The sequence below is a fragment of the Castanea sativa genome, chromosome 9, assembly GCF_040712315.1.
Source record: "Castanea sativa cultivar Marrone di Chiusa Pesio chromosome 9, ASM4071231v1".
In the NCBI taxonomy this organism is placed as follows: domain Eukaryota; kingdom Viridiplantae; phylum Streptophyta; class Magnoliopsida; order Fagales; family Fagaceae; genus Castanea; species Castanea sativa.
In genome coordinates, this window is record NC_134021.1 from 36,395,797 (window position 1) to 36,410,234 (window position 14,438).

At 32.8% G+C, this 14,438-nt stretch overlaps 1 protein-coding gene across 1 annotated transcript; it reads right to left on the reverse strand.

Annotated features, from left to right (window-relative positions):
- Nucleotides 1-2,984: 2,984 nt before the first annotated feature.
- LOC142610958 (stomatal closure-related actin-binding protein 3-like) lies at nt 2,985-14,354 on the reverse strand. The gene is made up of 13 exons (XM_075782949.1): nt 14,047-14,354; nt 11,878-12,180; nt 11,237-11,365; nt 9,371-9,463; nt 8,887-9,027; nt 8,654-8,722; nt 7,665-7,748; nt 6,649-6,829; nt 5,288-5,404; nt 5,047-5,105; nt 4,063-4,197; nt 3,669-3,818; nt 2,985-3,239 (listed from the first exon to the last, which is right to left on the reverse strand). The coding sequence occupies exons 2-13, from the start codon at nt 12,160-12,162 to the stop codon at nt 3,207-3,209; spliced, it is 1,476 nt and encodes a 491-aa protein (XP_075639064.1). The 5' UTR covers nt 12,163-12,180; nt 14,047-14,354; the 3' UTR covers nt 2,985-3,206.
- Nucleotides 14,355-14,438: the final 84 nt, after the last annotated feature.

Sequence of the window (14,438 nt, forward strand, 5' to 3'; positions counted from 1 at the left end):
CTTATCCATCCCTTTCTAAATAAGTGGATTAGATTAAATAAATACCAAAATGGTGATCGTCGATATTTGTGTAAATATTGATAAAGTGTCAAAATCAAATCCACTTATTTTGATATGAATGAATAAAATTATAAAAACTCCACGATAAAATTATTCTAAAAAAATTTTAAAAATTTAATCTCATAAGAGAAATCCCAGGGCCCACAAGGCTATCAATTGGGTGTCTAATATATATATACTCTAATTAGGTGTCTAATAATTTAATTTGTGTTCCTTATATGTTTTTCTAGAAAAAGCATCTAGGTGTTGGAAATTTAGACAATTGGCAGCTAGATATTACTGCATGTGCTAGATGGACTTTGCAGTGAACACATACCAATTTCAACTTTGTATTATGCAAATTTTAGCAATAAAACTTCAACCCTTAGTGCTACCAAAGTGATCCAATGATATTCCACTTGATTCGGTAATTATGTTAAAATCAACCGCATGCAAAAGGCTATAAATAAGAAGATTGTTGTAAAGGAGAGATATAACCTTCAAGAGAACAACTACTCATTGTAGTTTCAACAATAAAAAAGGAAAGTGGATGACTACTTAAATACAAAAATCCTGTTACTCCTTAGTTTTATTTCTTGCAACTACTACCTCCCTTTTATTTTATAACACTAGGTTCCATTTCTCTTTTTGAGACTTCCCTTACGATTTAGAATACCCTCCAAAAACCCAATATTTTCCGGCCAATTACAAGGGTTGAAAATCATCTGAATGGGAGCATATCATATGCAATCTCTTGATGTGAAAATCCTAAAATTATGTATAAGTTGGTTCACAAGGATATGTCAATTAAAATGCCAACTAAATAATTAAAAGTCGATTCAACAATGATTTTAATTTATTTTTTATTTTAGTAGAAAGAGGGAGTTTTATTTATGTAAAGAGATTTGTACATCAATTTTGTCCAAAGACCACCCTAATCACCGCAGTTAACAACAATAATGACCATTCCCTTAGCGCCACAGCCGTTCAATGCTTTAGGACCCCCTCTTAAGAAGGGAACTAAGATTTGAACTTGAAAGTATGAACCGAAAAAATTGAGACTAATGTCTTGACACCTCCTAAACTTTCAACTACTAATCAAGACACCCCTCCTGAACTTTATATTGGCCAATTTACTCCATAAACTATTCACAGTTACCAAATCAATACATTAGTTAGTCTCCCATTAGAATACTAATAGAATAATCAGTGAGACTCACGTTCACTTCAAAAAACCAAATCTAATCTATGAATCCAATGGTTGAGGAGAGAGAAACCTTGGGGTCAAGTTTAGAGAGAGAGAGACCAGTCATTTGTTGTCTCACTAGAGTCGGAGCCCATTGAACCAAACTAAATTTTAGTACGCTCAACTCAAATCACCTCAAATACCAACCTTGTCTAGTTGTTTTTATGAAAGACGAGTTCAATTAAAGAAGGGTTTGATAATATAAGTCATCCAAAAAAGATCTAATTATTTTCCTAATAATGGGTTGGATGGACAGTAGGGAAGAAGGGTTTGATAATACACGGGTGGGCACCATAGTTGTTGATACTGAGTCATCCATCAACAGGTGGATTTTTATCTCATTGTGGTTTGAACTTTACTGTAGAGGCAATTGTGTGTCGGTCCCACACTTGGCATGGCCCATTAGGGGTGACCAATGATGCCATGTTGGTGGTGAATCATCTAAAGGTGGGGGGCCATGGTCTTAGAGAAGTACCCAGTTGATATGGTAAACAAGGATGAGATCAGAAGGCAATCTGTGATACTTGGTGCCAAGTTTGTGCAGGGCTTTCCAGCATTGTCCCCCTTCGATGCTTTTAGTGATTCTAGCATTTTCAATTGAGCTTCTTTTTTTTCTTTTTTTTTTGGTGGCAAGACTTGGGTTTAATTGGTTGTAAGCTCTAAAGGAGACATTCATGTAGATGAGGTATTTGATGAGATTTGGTGTTTAAATTTGTATTTTATTTGGAATTTCAAGTATTACGTTAGATCTATGTTTGCTTCAATCATAAGCTCGATTATGGCTCTCTTTCCTTTTAATTTTTTTTCACCTTTTATTAGGTTTCTACTATTTAGTTAATGTTGATTTGATTATGCATATGGGTGTGTTTTGTGTTGATATTGATTTGATTTTGCATTTTGCGTTGTGTGAGTTTTCTACTCTAGCCTAGCTGACTTGCATAGGAGTTGGACGGCAGTGGGACACAAACTCCGGTAAGACAAATGGCTAGTCCGGTTTGATGGGCTCTCTCTCTCTCTCTCTCTCATCGGGTTCATAGATTAGATTTGGTTTTTTGAAGTCTACGTGTCTGTTCTATTAGTTTTTAACGGGAGACTAACATATTGATTTGGCAATTGTGAATAGTTTATAGAGTAAATTGGCCAATATAAAAGTTCAAGAGGTGTCTTGACAAGTAGTTGAAAGTTCAGGGAGTATGAAAACATTTTTTCTGAAAAAATTCATTGATTTATCACATTGATTAATATGGTAATCCCATATTTGTGGATGGGATTCTGGATCACACTTCACGTACTAATATCAAGTTCATTAATTTTAATTAAAAAATAATTTGTTTTGAGAATTTTTCAAATTTGGGATATCAACATCAGGAGTTCGCAATGCAGCAACATCAGCATTGGCTTCTGAATTATTTGCATTTTTTTTTTTGAAAAATCAAATAATGTAGTTGACTTTCTATAATCTACAAATCAAATAAAGTCATTTTAATTATCTCAATATATGTCCAATATTCGTCTAATTAAAAAATTAATTACTGTTGCCAAATAAAAACAAGAAGGTAAAAAATAAAAAATAAATAAATAAACGAATTGATTAGGTGCTGTCAGACACCTAAACAGTTATTCTTCAAAAGAAATTGCCATCTCATGGTGCAAATGTGCCAAGATATACACAACTGCCAATATATGCAAATCAGCCACAAAGCAAAATGAAACCATTAATATTGAAATGGTAAATTTGTTACAACAAATGATTAGGCAAACAAAAAACCATGCCTAAAATGATTCAACCCTATTAGTGCAAGCCCAATTACTATAACAAAGATGGATCTTCTGACAAGACAAATTCACACATCTTACTCTCACACAGTGAAAAACTGATTGTACTTGCATATTAAAAAAACTCAGTCAGTAATGTTAACTTCTATACTTGATCATCCGGTCCAGCAAGCATGACCTGTCATCATTTAAAGGTTTTCCCATTTCAAACTCCATATGAAGTGAAAAATTAAAGAAGAAAAAAACATAGCAGGACACTGGCAAATAATTTCCACAAAAACAGCCCACTGATCCCTTTTTTGAATTTGGTGATGCATACAGAAACGAAAAATATATAGAGGGCTAAGCACTTGATTGATCATGATGATTGAAATCTGTAAAAAATCACAAGATATGATAACCTAAGCTAGAAGCACATCTTTTGGGTAGAACTTTTGGGGTGAAAGGGGATGGGGCATAAACTTTAGCCAATCTTTCTGTGGGCTCTCAGTGGGGGCTTAAATTTCCCATGTCCTACTAAGTTTCACTTTCACATGTAAGAAATAGTTGACAACACCAATAATGAAAGTAGACATTAGTAAAACACAAAAAGGAAAAAGATACATACATTGCAATCAAAAGCATATTTCCTGGCAAGCATAACAGCTGCATTTCTGTCTCGCTCTGATTCAAATGTTAATACATACGAGAGGCCCTTCCTTGCTTGCCAAAACAATGCCTTGGCTGAATTATTAATATCACCTCTACCTCCACATAGCTAGAGGTCAGGAAAGAATTAGTTTAAGATATTCCTCTATGTGAGAATACTTCATACAAATTACAATGGAAAGAAATAATGGTAAAAGGTTTCAATTATAATGGAAAGAAATAATGGTAAAAAGTTTCAATGAAAAATCTCAGTCTCAAAAGAAAGGCCGTTAATAGTAGATCATTTCTCCAGCCAGCTAAAAAGACTAGAAAATCCAGTGAACACAAAAATAATTACCAGCTATAAATATTACCTGCATTGACGAGGAATAATTTTCTCTAGCCTTTGTAATCCATCCTCTACTGAGCTTTATTCTCATCTTTCCCACATGAAATACATGAACAGAGTGTGATGCATGATCTTGTCCATTCATCTGGGAAATAACTACCTATAAAACAACAAATGTCAAAACTTGATAAGAACTAGATTGCGCAGACCAGTCCTAGTTGCGATACCATGGTTCTCTTTGTCCACATTTTCATGAATCAATTAGAACTAAAACAATGTACTCTGAAGAATTCATGGACAAATTTCTGTACAGTTTATGTTCAAGTTTTGATCATCCAAAAGGTGTTACAGAACCGCATAATTCCAAGCAAATAACAATATAGACGTCACATTATATATGGGACAGTCTTTAAGCCTAGATCTACTTTGCATCAGTTTGGTCCTGGAGCAGAACTCAGCATTCTAAATGACTTAACTACACAGAGAATAATTTCCCCTTGCCAATTAATATCACAAATGGGAATAGAGTATCCCTAATCAAATATGATTTTGTATATCAATGTGGAGATAACCCTCCAAATAAGGGAGTGAAAACCACCTGTTGGGACCATGATTGGCCCCAAAATATGTAGTGCTGTCAAAGAAACTCCCCTTTCTTTTGGAGCAATTTCTGATGGGGAAAAAGAGAGAGAGAGAGAGAAAGAGAGAGAGTCTTCAATTCTCCATCTTAAAAAACTGTCTTTAAAGAAATGAACACACATGCAAGACATGAAACATAGAGATCAGAATATTACCATTGGCTCAATCACTAGCATACAAATCATAAGCATAAAAGGATTAAAGGTGTGTGGTGGACAAATCAATTAGAAAGTAATTGAACAAGACACCATTGTTTAGATTTTTTGTCATATTTTGTTTTTGTAGTTTACAGTAAATACTCATTATTAGCTCAATAAGAATCATCACATATAAGGCACTGGAAGTAACTAAAAAGAGTAGGACAACATACATTAAATTCAGTATTAGATTTTCGTAAAAGCGTCTCCACATAGCTTCCAAGTCCTGCAGCTGTTAAAGGAAATTTCAGTTAGCCTCATTTTTCTCAACATCTCCAAGCATCAAATAGGATGTACCAAGCCAAATCCTATAAGAGCCCCTAATCAGGCAATTTGATCCAGGTTACAAAATTAATACCAGAAATAAGTAAAAAATTTGCAGAAATTACATGAAGATTTATGATCAAAACCAACCTGGATCAATGGGACCAGAAGTTGTGACTGTCAATTTTTGGCCATTTGAAACAATTTCGGCTTGTAAGATTCGTCCAACATCAAAGGGTTCTGGAGCATAAATGGATTTGTTGGCACCTGATGAAGTGGAAAGATGAACCACTTAAGACAAAGTAATATGTAAACCAACAAATATATGATCTATAGAACAAATCAAATTTGTGGAACCCAATTAACTGAAAATAAACTTTATCAGTTAGAAGTTGCAACTAGCATGCTGTGTCATTTGGTTTTTGCACTTTATTTTGTTAGTTTCTTTACCTCATGATCAATTAAGTGAATTTTAACTTTTACCCCTATTACTGGTAATTTCTTTAATTCTACATTTGCATGGCCCATTAAATAGTTCAGGGTTATTTGGTGGGTTTGCACATGAGAAGCAGTGTTAGTGTATGCTTGTTATACATTTTTGGCTCACTTATTAATAATCTATGTATTTGGGGAAAATGTTCCACCAATGGAGACATTTGATAAACATTTTATCATAAAATTCACCTTTAACTCATATAATTGGCCCATTATGCCATGGTATCATATTGAGATTGATTATTTCACAAGATTTGGTTCACTAGAAAAAGTTCCACTATTTCATTTAAATGGTTACAGGTAATTAAGGGGGATGAGCTCATATCTTAAAATATTGTGTTCTTTTATGGCAAACAGTCAATTTTATGAGTTATGAATAAACATTAGAATCACATCTATGAAATAATAAATGGTGGTATGATCTCCAATAGATATTTAGAAAATTAGTAGCATAACTTACTAGCTGGATGCTAGAAACATTGGTGTGATATTATAATACGATACATATATAGCCTAGTTTGAGTTTTCAAATGAGAAGAATTGGATAAGACATTCCATAATAGATGGCTTTTGATTATAGGATCGTATTAGCAGCAGTGCAAATGAAATCTTCCACCTTAAAGGGACAAGGAAATCCTAGATCTGTTAACACTTTGGATTTTTTTTTTTAATGCTGAAAATGGTACTGGGGTACTACCAGTGAAAGATTTTTTTTTCTTTCTTTCATTCATTTTATAACAAGGGTGAGAAGGTCCAAACCCACAATTTTAGACAAAATCGTTTTTTTCATTAAACCTTAACTCAAGTCACTATAAAGTGAATGTCAAAAGGAACAACATGCAGTACATTATAATCATACAGATAACTAAAGCAGGAATAATATACAGACAGGTAAGGATATACCACAATGCTAAATATGTCAAATTTTTAATAATATGAACTGATTCTACAGAGAAAGATTCACATTGAGCACACAAGGTCAATCACAAGTTGGAGAAAAATTATTGCATAAATACCTGAAATGACTTCCTTCCAGCTGCCTTCAGATGACAGGCGGTACCACTGAATTGAACAATTTGGAAGTTGTGGAGCCTTCTCTGAGCAAGGCTTTAGTTGTAGATATGAACCTAAATTTTCAGAACCTTCTAAGATATATAAACGGAATTTGTTCTCCTCATCCCTCTTGCGTATTGCCAGCTGGAAATGGAAAGGATATGAGGTCTTTCATAAAACTATCTTGAACAAATTTTCTTGCATTCCTAATTATTAAATAATATATTATGATTAAAAAATTGAAAAAAGAGATCAGATGTCAAATTTATTCATAATTGCACTCAGATTGACAAAATTAATCAGATGTTAGAACATAGTCTGACACTACACGGCTAGAAAAATATACAGATAGCATAATTTTCCTTCCCAATAATTAAGAAAAGAAAGTTTTATATACATAATGACAGAGGTCTCGCTCATATACTCCAACTCAATAATACCAAAAATATATAATTGGCCAACATGTAATTAAACTTAGGGTGAGAAAAGCTGGTATGGAGGACCTGAACCCATTAGTTATATGTCAGTATTTGATGTATGTAATGTTAGCACTAAGCTAGGTAACACTCTTTTGTAAATTTTATTATCATTTTCTCCTTTGGTGTACAGTTTCCCAAAACAAAAAATTTTTAGTCATTATCAGACCAAGTTCAATGTAACCAGCTGAAGTTGGGTCCATTAATCTTGTTGATAATAAGTTTGTTAGAACAATTAGACAAGACATTAGCAAAGCAGTACAGAAACATGTCCTGAACTGAAGGTTTAGGAATTTACTTTTGAAAAACAAATTCAGATAAATCTGAAAATAACTCAATTTGAACAAATACTATTCACCTTCATTTCAGCTTCAAGAAGCAAAAGAGGTGTTTGGATATATTAACCAAGTCAGTGATATAGCCAAACATAAACTCTCTTAGTTAAGGCTAGGAAAAATATCAAAAAAAATTTGTGAAAAGTAAAAACAAGATAGTTAACAAACCTCTTTTTTAAGCTTAACTGAAAATACAGATTTCTCCCAAATTTGAGCCCTTAGTGCACGAAGCTCATATTCCATGTCAATCACCTGCAAACATAATGCATCTCTTCATAATTTGAAAAGGAAAATCTATCTCAAACTACGTAAGTGAACCACAGATGAGTAACTAAAAAATTTCAGAAATTATGCAGAGCAAGGCATGTCCTTATTATGTCAACAATAATGAAATATGAATAGAATGAAATTGTTGCTAAAGAATGTGTAAAAAAAATTCAGTTAACAGCATACATTGTTATTACCTATTTGGCGTAAAATCGTAATAAATGGTAGATATTGAGGGAAGCAAAATGCAGAAAATAAAATTTTAAAAATAAATAAATAAGCATTTGCACAAGCACTGACATTAGCCTGGACGTAGCCACAATTTTTTGAAGCAAACCTACAAACTCTTTTGATAAGTCAAACCTACAAACTCTGGAAGGAAAAGAGTAGGTTTTCTTGATAGGGAAGAAAAAAAGTAGGTTTATACTATTAATATAAAGTAACTAAGTTATAATACAATTATGATAGTGAAATATATAACCTATCAAATACGCATAACTTTTATCAAATATATTAATGAATGAAAAATTCACTAATTTCAGTGTTTGTGCAAATGTTTTCATCCAATTGTGCGTTACTATGACAAATTCTGATTGTGAGCATCAGCTAAAACCAAATCCAGTGTCTCTTAATTATTAGGAGAGAGAGAGAGAGAGAGAGAGAGGGGTCTGTAGACTAGTACATAATTGAGAAGAGCGTGCAAGAGTTTTACTTCATAACAAAACCATATCTTGTGAAGAACATTGCACATACTCTTGAAAAGTTTATCGTTTCACTCCTTAATTAGACTAGCTATCAACTAAATGTATAAATTAAGAAGTTGAACCATGATATTTGACTATATGTGTGTGTGTGCAGAAAAACATAGCTTAGTAGAAAAAGTATTGCACCTTGCTTGGCTGATGCAACAATTTTATTCTCCTTGCCTCTTGAACCTCCTCTATTAGTTCCTCCACATCCTAATGGTATGGAAAATCAAATACAAAACAAAATTATCCTCATCAAATCTAAACAACACGTTGTTGATTTGTCACTAATGTCCCTTTCATTATTAGAAATTTGGAATACATAAAAGGTAAGCAAAATTGAAGATACATATAAGTTTAAAACAACCCATTCAAACCTGCTTTTTAGAAGCCTGGGAATTTTGCTCTTGTTCTTCAAGGGCCTCTCCAATTCTCTGCACTACAGCCCTAGCACTCTCAATTTCAGCACAAGCAAAAGATTTCTCTTGATTAACTAACTTTTTCGCATCTTCAGAAGCCTGTAGACAAAGGAATGAACTGAATTCAAGGATAAATATAAAATATCATATACATAAAAGAAAATAAAAAAGAATAAGAAAAGCTATATTAGAAGTGTGCATCTGTGAAAAACTGTTCCATGAATAACAGTTATAATAACTTAGTAAAGTAAAAGGATGATGAATATAAGACAAGTCTGAGTGTAATATCAAATGAATATAAGACACTAACCAATGAGTAATTATTATCCCTATAGGCTCTAAAATCAATAAGATGAATCGCAGTAGAAACATAGGTTATGAAAAAGGATGGAGCTGTAATAACTATTGTTTTATATGCATATATGGAACATCATTAAAGAACCTGTTTGAGGTAGCTAGCTAGCTTTTTCACTTCAAACTTCTCTTGAATCAATTCTCCTTCTTTCTGAGTCAACTTAACTGCTAAAGCTTCCACCTGCACAATGAGACTACAGTTGAAGACAATAACAGATTGTAATTATAGCATACACAATAATCAAGGATTACGTCCTCATGTGGAGCATGTCATTAGAAGAGGGGGGGGGGGGGGGAGAGAGAGAAGAAAAGAGTTTTTTTTTTGGGTTGGGAGGTGTGACATAGGACAGATACAGGGAATCTACATACGCTTGTGGTGGCTTTAAGATAGGAAAAGTTATGATTATGAGGTTTGTCATGGTGAGGAAAAGACTAATAGACTGTAGGGTTTGTAAATTAAATTAGTATTGCAAAAGGACACAATTTTGCGACTGTTTAGGGGTTGTGTGAACAATTACAAAACAGTACCAGGGGCAACAAAGCAGAAAAGAAAAAGAAATGGAGAGAAAACATTATAGGCATCAAAGCCTTTAAAAACACAAAACACCAAAGCCATTATCAACATTCCTATTATATGAGTACGTTGATCACACACACACACACACATATATAAGAACTATGTTTCTTTTACAAGGATTAGAAATTCTAATTTGACTGCTAAGCCAAAATTAATAAAATCCAGATGAAAACAAACTTGCACTTGAAGAAAATAAACCCAAGACACTTAGAAACTCCTACAATGTTCTAGGCTCAACTCAATTACCAAAATAACATTTTCCTCACATGACTCATTTCAATAGAAGTATTTAAAAAGGTTTGTATTTCAATTCTTATTTTAAATGACATGAATAAAGTACAAAAAAATAATTTTTTTACTTTTGATGAAATTTATATAAGGATTTGAGCTTTCTTAATATGAGAATTTGAAATGATTAGATGTGAAATATCATGTCAAATTCATAACATCACTAGTTTTTATTATTAAAGTCAAATTACCAAAGCTCAAATAATCTTTTGTTGTTAAATTTATATCACGCAATATATACTAGCAATAGTTCTTTAATTCCCTTGGTTTTAAATCCTTATATTATGCAGTCATATTGAAAATTGTTTGAATCCTAGACTCCTAATGTCTTACTTTCAATAAGAATCGACCTAATATGATGTAGCATGTGAGCCACAAAATAAATCTTGGAATCTATAAGGTGCAAAGTAATAGCAAATGAATTTTCCATGGCTGCATCAAGGAGTCTGGCTATTTGAGCACCACACTGACCCTCAAATAAACACAATATTGTCATTTCACACTCATTAGTTAAAGCGACCAAATAAGTACTTGTTCCACTTGAACTGTCATGTGTCAGTAAGAATGACTGAAAAAGCACGAATATAATGTATAATTTAGAAATTAAGAAACACACACTTTTAGTCTACTTAAACAACGTTTTTGTGAATATGCATAGAGCAAGCACAAGTGCATACTATATGGTTGAGATTTGAAGAATTCTATGACAAATTTACTCTAGGAACTCTAGGGGATCTCAATCCCATAGGTTTGAGCCTTTAGAGAAGTCCCTTTACATTAAAATGTCAAAGGTCCAAAAAGTATCTAGCTCAACCCTTCCAAATGGAACCACCACTATGTATTGCTTACTAGAATTTCAATAATGAAGAGACAATTATTATATCAATCAAACAAAATGGAAGGGCAAGTCCCATATATATCTACCATATGCATCATAAAAAACACAAAAACAGGTTGAACCAGAAAAATTTATCAATTAAATTCAAGTTGAACCTCCAGGACAAATCACACAAAGCACCAATCTGAATAATAAAAAGTTCTTTTTTTTAATAAGTAAAACAAACAGATAAGGAAAAAGTATGAACTAACCATAGAGATAGCTTTCTCCACATCCTCCTTGTTTCGTCCTGCCAAACGGCCTCTTAGAGACTCTAATGCATCTCTAAGCTTCTTCAAAAGAACATGTCCCTCCAAAGAAGCCACCTCCCTAAGCTTTGCCTGAATTTCATTAAAACCCATTGCAATTCATTTAGTATTATCAGAAGTTCATACTCTTCCACACCAGGGGAAAAGAGAACAAAATGGACAAAGATATAAACTAGGCTTGAGTTGTGAGACTGAGGAAAAAAAACAACACGCACGCACAAAGCAAAACAAAATACAGCTCAAGAATATAATTTCAATTGATTATTCATCTTGCATTATCAGAAGTTGATATTCCACACAAGAAATAGAAAGCTAAATGAACAAATACACAAATTAGAACGGAGGTGTGATAGTTTAACACACTGACAAAAAAAAAATGGGAAGAAAGAAAGAAAGCCGGCCTTTGCCTTAACTCAGGAAAGGTCCAAGATGGAGCTGAATGGGGCAAATTGAGTAGTTAATCACAAGAAGTTGGAAACAAGCTATGTTGAATGTCGACTGATTATTATCTAATGTGCATATGTGTGTGGAAAGAAGCTTAAGATTACAATTAAACCCATAGTCAAGTGGCAAAGTTTGGGAACCTCATCAGACAACTTAGCAGCAGCAGACAAGTTTTTGTCAAATTTACTCGCAAGGTCACGAACTGAGAGACGCTTATGCTGCTCTGACAGAGTGACAGTTTCCTGTTCAACAACCTCCTTCAAGGATGGACCATGGTTGTCCTCTTTTGGCTCTTCCAAAATTTGATTGTCAGCTCCTAATTTATACTTGGGAAAATGATTAGAAGCAAAGCTCACATCAACTGAAACCTGAAGGACTTCTTCTGTCGGCATCTCCACTTCAAACTCAGGACTGATCTTCGTCATTGTTTCAGTTTAGAATCTCTGTTCATCAGAAGCAAAATAAACAACAATATCATATGTCAGACTGTCAATTAAATATGGAAACATCAAATGCTCTTAATCTAAAGTAAGAGCTCATTCACACACATACATGTTAAATTGTGAATGACAACATTACATTCTCTGCACCAAAATTTAACCACAAAAGTTATGCAAATTGCCCATTTTTTCTAAACATGAAAATTTGAATCAGTCATTAATTCATCACACATGGTCTTCTTTTTTTCTTTTTTCTTTTTTTGAATGAGTCATGATTGGTTGATTTTGAATGACCAATGCTTACATACTAGTAACAGACCAATGCATGCATAATTCAAGAGATTTGGTCTTACTACAAAGGAATGATTCAAATGGCAGCAATACTTTCCGTCCAAGTGAAAGTCAGAATCATGATTTAAGGGATTTAACTTCACAAATAAGGAATGACTCTAGCAATAATACTTTCCATTCAAGTGAAGGTCAAATTCAAGATTTAAGCCCTTTCCATTCTTATAATTATTATAACTTTCCTTTTCTACCCTTTATGTGTTGCATCAGCAGTTTGTATAAGACCCATTATTGTAATTATGTACATCATAGCGAGAATGGCAGACCAAACCGTACGGTTACTGGTGCTGGTGCATCTATTTCGTTTGCATACAAAACAAGAAAGAATATCACATCATACTGATATGGAAAAGAACAAAGGCTATAAGAAACCAAGGGATTGAACAGAAAGAGTACTAGATAACTAAGAAGGACATTTTGATAATTGAAAAAGGAAGCTCACTCAACTTGGAGATAAATTGGTGAAACAGAACATCGTGATGCAGTGAACTAACTGGAATTCATGATGGGGGTTGGAACCAAATGGAATTTCAATTAAACTGTTGCCAATTTTTTTTTTTTTTTTTGGAAATTACAAAACTTTAAATCACTATATATATATATATATATATATATATATATATATATATATACATATATATATATATATATATTACTTTTAAAACTAGAGTGTTCGTTAGTTTAGAAAATTCATCAGAAAAATCACCCGTTCAAAACTTCAAAATCACTAATAATCTTAAAATTTATTTAAAAAAGTGTTTTTTTTTTTTTAAGAAGAAAATGAAAAGAAAAACACTGATCTTGGAGCTTCTTGGTAACAAGAAAATCCTAGAGCTCAAAATCACATCCTAACATAAACAAAGGAACCCCAAATATACACCAAAAAAAAAAAAGGTTATAATTACTCCCCAATTAAAATTTATAAGAAATTAAATTAAAACCATTAGATGTACACCCAATAAAAAGAAATAACAAAACAATAGTAAAAGCATTAATTGAAGTGATATCAGTATGAATGTGAAATACTAACAAGAAAGAGAATTTGGTTCCCCCCAACAAATTCTTACTTCTTACTCATACATGCAACTATCAAATTTCATTTTCTCAACTACATTTAACCAAAATTACAAGTTTCTCCACACAACAAATTTTTAATCCATCTACAAAAATTTCATTAGTAGGAAAAAAAAAAAAGGAGGAGGAGCAGGAGAAACCAGAATTGTCATCCTGATTCTTTGATAAAGCATAACATAAATTTATTCAAAAGAACAACAACCCAGCACTAAAAAGTGGAAAAAAAAAAAAAAAAAAAAAAAAAAAAAAAAAAAAAAACTACAACAACAACCACAACAAACAAGAATAAACAGAGAAACATAAAAAGAAGTTAACCACAGTTTCAAAAACCCCACTTTGACACCCCAAATGTTTCAAAGTTTTATGTACTAAACAAATGCTGAAAACCCATATGAACAAAGGAAAACATAAACACAATGCAATCAAAGAAAAAGAAAAAACGCTTACCAAGATTACAAATAAAACAATGTGTCACCAGAACATAGAAATATACGTTAATGCTGGTCCATTGCTAACAAAGATTCTCAAAGCAGTCTGATAAGTAAGTATATATGAGAGAGGGAGAGAGAGTAAAGAGATAATAAGGTTGTTGTAGGAGTAGTAGTAGGACAAGTTGAAGAAGCAGCAGAAGAATCTAAAAGGGTTGTTTCTTAACTTTGCTTTTTCAAAAGGAAAAGCAAAGCAAAGCAAAGGCCTTCTCTTCTCTGTTTCTGACCTCTCTGTCTCCTCCTCCAACAACTTGAGTACAATGTCTCTCTTTTTTTTCTTGCTTTTTTTCTTTTATGGGTTTTACCTCATCATGCTCACTCTGTAAAAAGTTACTGGTAAACAGTAAAAAG

Coding starts and splice junctions, on each gene's coding strand:
- LOC142610958 (XM_075782949.1), bottom strand. CDS start 12,162: ATGACGAAGATCAGTCCTGAGTTTGAAGTGGAGATGCCGACAGAAGAA. Junction 5,106..5,287: donor TTCTGGTCCCATTGATCCAG/GTTGGTTTTGAT, acceptor TTCCTTTAACAG/CTGCAGGACTTGGAAGCTAT. Junction 4,198..5,046: donor AATCTAATACTGAATTTAAT/GTATGTTGTCCT, acceptor GTTGTTTTATAG/GTAGTTATTTCCCAGATGAA.